Below are 2429 nucleotides of genomic sequence, written 5' to 3'. Positions count from 1 at the left end.
AACGTTCAGCTACCCCCCCCCCCCCCCAATCCAGCCTCACTGCAAGGGTTAAATGCTTGTAAAGTTTAGGGGGTAGAGGAATAACTCCCCTTACTCCTCACTGACACGCTCCCTTCTCCATACAAAGCCTCTCCAGCGCTCCGGCCGGCACTCTGACATCATCACATACCATGCAGGACAGCGATGGCCCACCCACTTGCACTATAGGTGGTCATGGAAGGATAAATCTAATCCAGATTAGAATGGGGCAGGGCTTCTGGGTATGGGGCAGTATGTGACCTCACCTCTATGATGTTCTGGGGCCTGAGTAGCCAATCGCCAGGCTCGAACACTGTCATGTGATGAGAGGGTCAGTGACGTCATCCACACAGTAAAGCTCTGACCCTTGAGCTGACACAGGGGTAGCCTCCCGCAGCGTGGATGGGGTGAGTATTCCTTACTGGCGGGGCCCGGGCATTCAGAAGGTGCTGTGAGTCTGCCTCTAGTGGTCGGGAGGAAGAATTGCATGGATGTGAATGTTTTGCTGACGTGTATGAACCATTACATACGATTTGTAGATTTGGATATTTGATGACACCGATGTGCACGAGCCCCCAGACTTCTAACATGTGAATATCTCCGTGTAACACGCTATCGGCGGTTCTCTTTTTTTTCCAGATCCGTGATGTCTTCCAGCCGTCAGATCCGGGAGTTCCCCTCGCCGGCAGAGCTCGCGCTCTCTCTGTCACAGCTCCTGGTCCACGAATCCCGGGGCAAGAGTACCTTCCGCCTGGGACTGTCCGGAGGGAGCCTGGTACAGCTGCTCAGCCGGGAACTGCCCAAAACAGCCGGGCTCAGTACTGAGGGCTGGAAGGTGGCCATGTGTGACGAGAGGCTCGTTCCCTTCACGGATCCTGAGAGCACGTATGGAGAGTATCTGGTATGTAGCCGTGTGCGGTGGATGAACTATTGGGGGGACTTGGGTTCTGTGTCCACCATAGCAGCCAATCAGGTCACATCTGTCACATGTCCAAACTAAATGTTACTGCAAATCTGTAGTCGGCTACACTGACCATAGGAATGTACATGACCAGTGTAAGCAACCTTGGCACTCCAGCTGTTGTGAAACAACACATCCCATCATGCCTCTGGGAGTCATGACTGTGAATGTCAGAGTCTTGCAATGTCTCATGGGACTTGTAGTTCCAAAACAACTGCAGTGCCAAGGTTGCCCACCCCTGCAATAGGAGGGGGGCAAGGGAAAGTATTATATGAGGACACTACACTTCATCTTTATATCCAAGGTGCACTCTCTGAGCCGCTCTGCATACCTGGTGCATTCCATCGTGTACTTTAAGGGCCCATTCACAGGGGTGCAGAGCCCTGTACAGTGTCCAGGAGACCCCTGAGTCCAAGGTCATGCGTCCTTCCCTGTATGCATGTATGCCCTCGGATGTGTGTACAGCTGCTGCTGGTGTCAGTCCATTGTCTGCGGCTGCATGGGGCACTTTACTCCCTGCCACATAAACAGGGGCCGTCTGCATGCTGTGCGGGGATCTGCGCCCCTGTCGCTGACCCCCAAAGAGGATCAGATGACAGGATCCGTCTGGTCCCTGTGATTGGACTTCCAGCCCAGATTGGATTATGGATTGATCTCAGCGACCTGTCCCTGTAAAGTCCCTTCCCTGGCTCAGTACAGCGATGGCATCTTCACAGGTCACGGTCAGGCCATCACATCGTCGGAGATGGTGCAATGATAGGGAGCGCCCGTCTGTTTGCATTAGGCTTGTATGCTAATATGGGTGTCAGCTTCCAGTACACTCCCAGCGGTGGAAGTGACTTGTCACCATGAATTAACATAATAATCAATAACTGCAACCGAAATGTTGTTTATATTTTGGTGAGTATGCTCCGCGCACCTTTGCAGCGCCCCCCCAATTCATATATATTAACAGGAGCTTGTAATACATATACTACATATCAGGGCCGCGTTTAGAAATCATGGGGTCCCATACGGTTTACCTGACAGCAGCCCCCCTCCCACACACACACACCTGTTTACCTGAAAGGGCCCACCCCCTTATTGAAATGCACATTTAGCAGGTGCCTGCACTGACATTTAAAGTTACATTAAACCCTCAGATTTCTTAACATAAAACAATACTGTAATGTGCGCCTTACTGTAATCCATGGTAGTTTCCCTTCTCTTTGCTGCTCTTCCTTTTAAATCTGTATCTGTTCTCATGCTGGGGGAGAACTTCCCTTTGCAGCAGACTGCCTTGTCTCAGGAATGGATACATGGTGTCTGTGTGAAGGTTCACAACCTGAGCCAGCACTACAGGAAGAGGCACTGAGCTGCAAAGGGAAGTTCTCCCCCAGCATGAGAAGACATGAGGATTTAAAAGGAAGAGCAGCAAAGAGAAGGGAAACAACCATGGATTACAGTAAGG

General features: G+C 51.4%; 1 protein-coding gene across 1 annotated transcript in view; it reads left to right on the top strand.

The window, feature by feature from the left end:
- PGLS (6-phosphogluconolactonase) overlaps positions 1-2429 on the top strand; it is a 26996-nt gene that overhangs the window by 3708 nt on the left and 20859 nt on the right. The window contains exon 2 of the mRNA XM_018569402.1: positions 658-919. Coding sequence (XP_018424904.1) covers positions 665-919 — 255 coding nt within the window. The 5' untranslated portion in view covers positions 658-664. The remainder of the gene's footprint in view (positions 1-657; positions 920-2429) is intronic.

This window comes from Nanorana parkeri, unplaced genomic scaffold (genome assembly GCF_000935625.1).
Source record: "Nanorana parkeri isolate BGI_ZX_2015 unplaced genomic scaffold, ASM93562v1 scaffold1330, whole genome shotgun sequence".
NCBI lineage: Eukaryota > Metazoa > Chordata > Amphibia > Anura > Dicroglossidae > Nanorana > Nanorana parkeri.
This window is presented reverse-complemented; position numbering and strand designations above follow the sequence as displayed.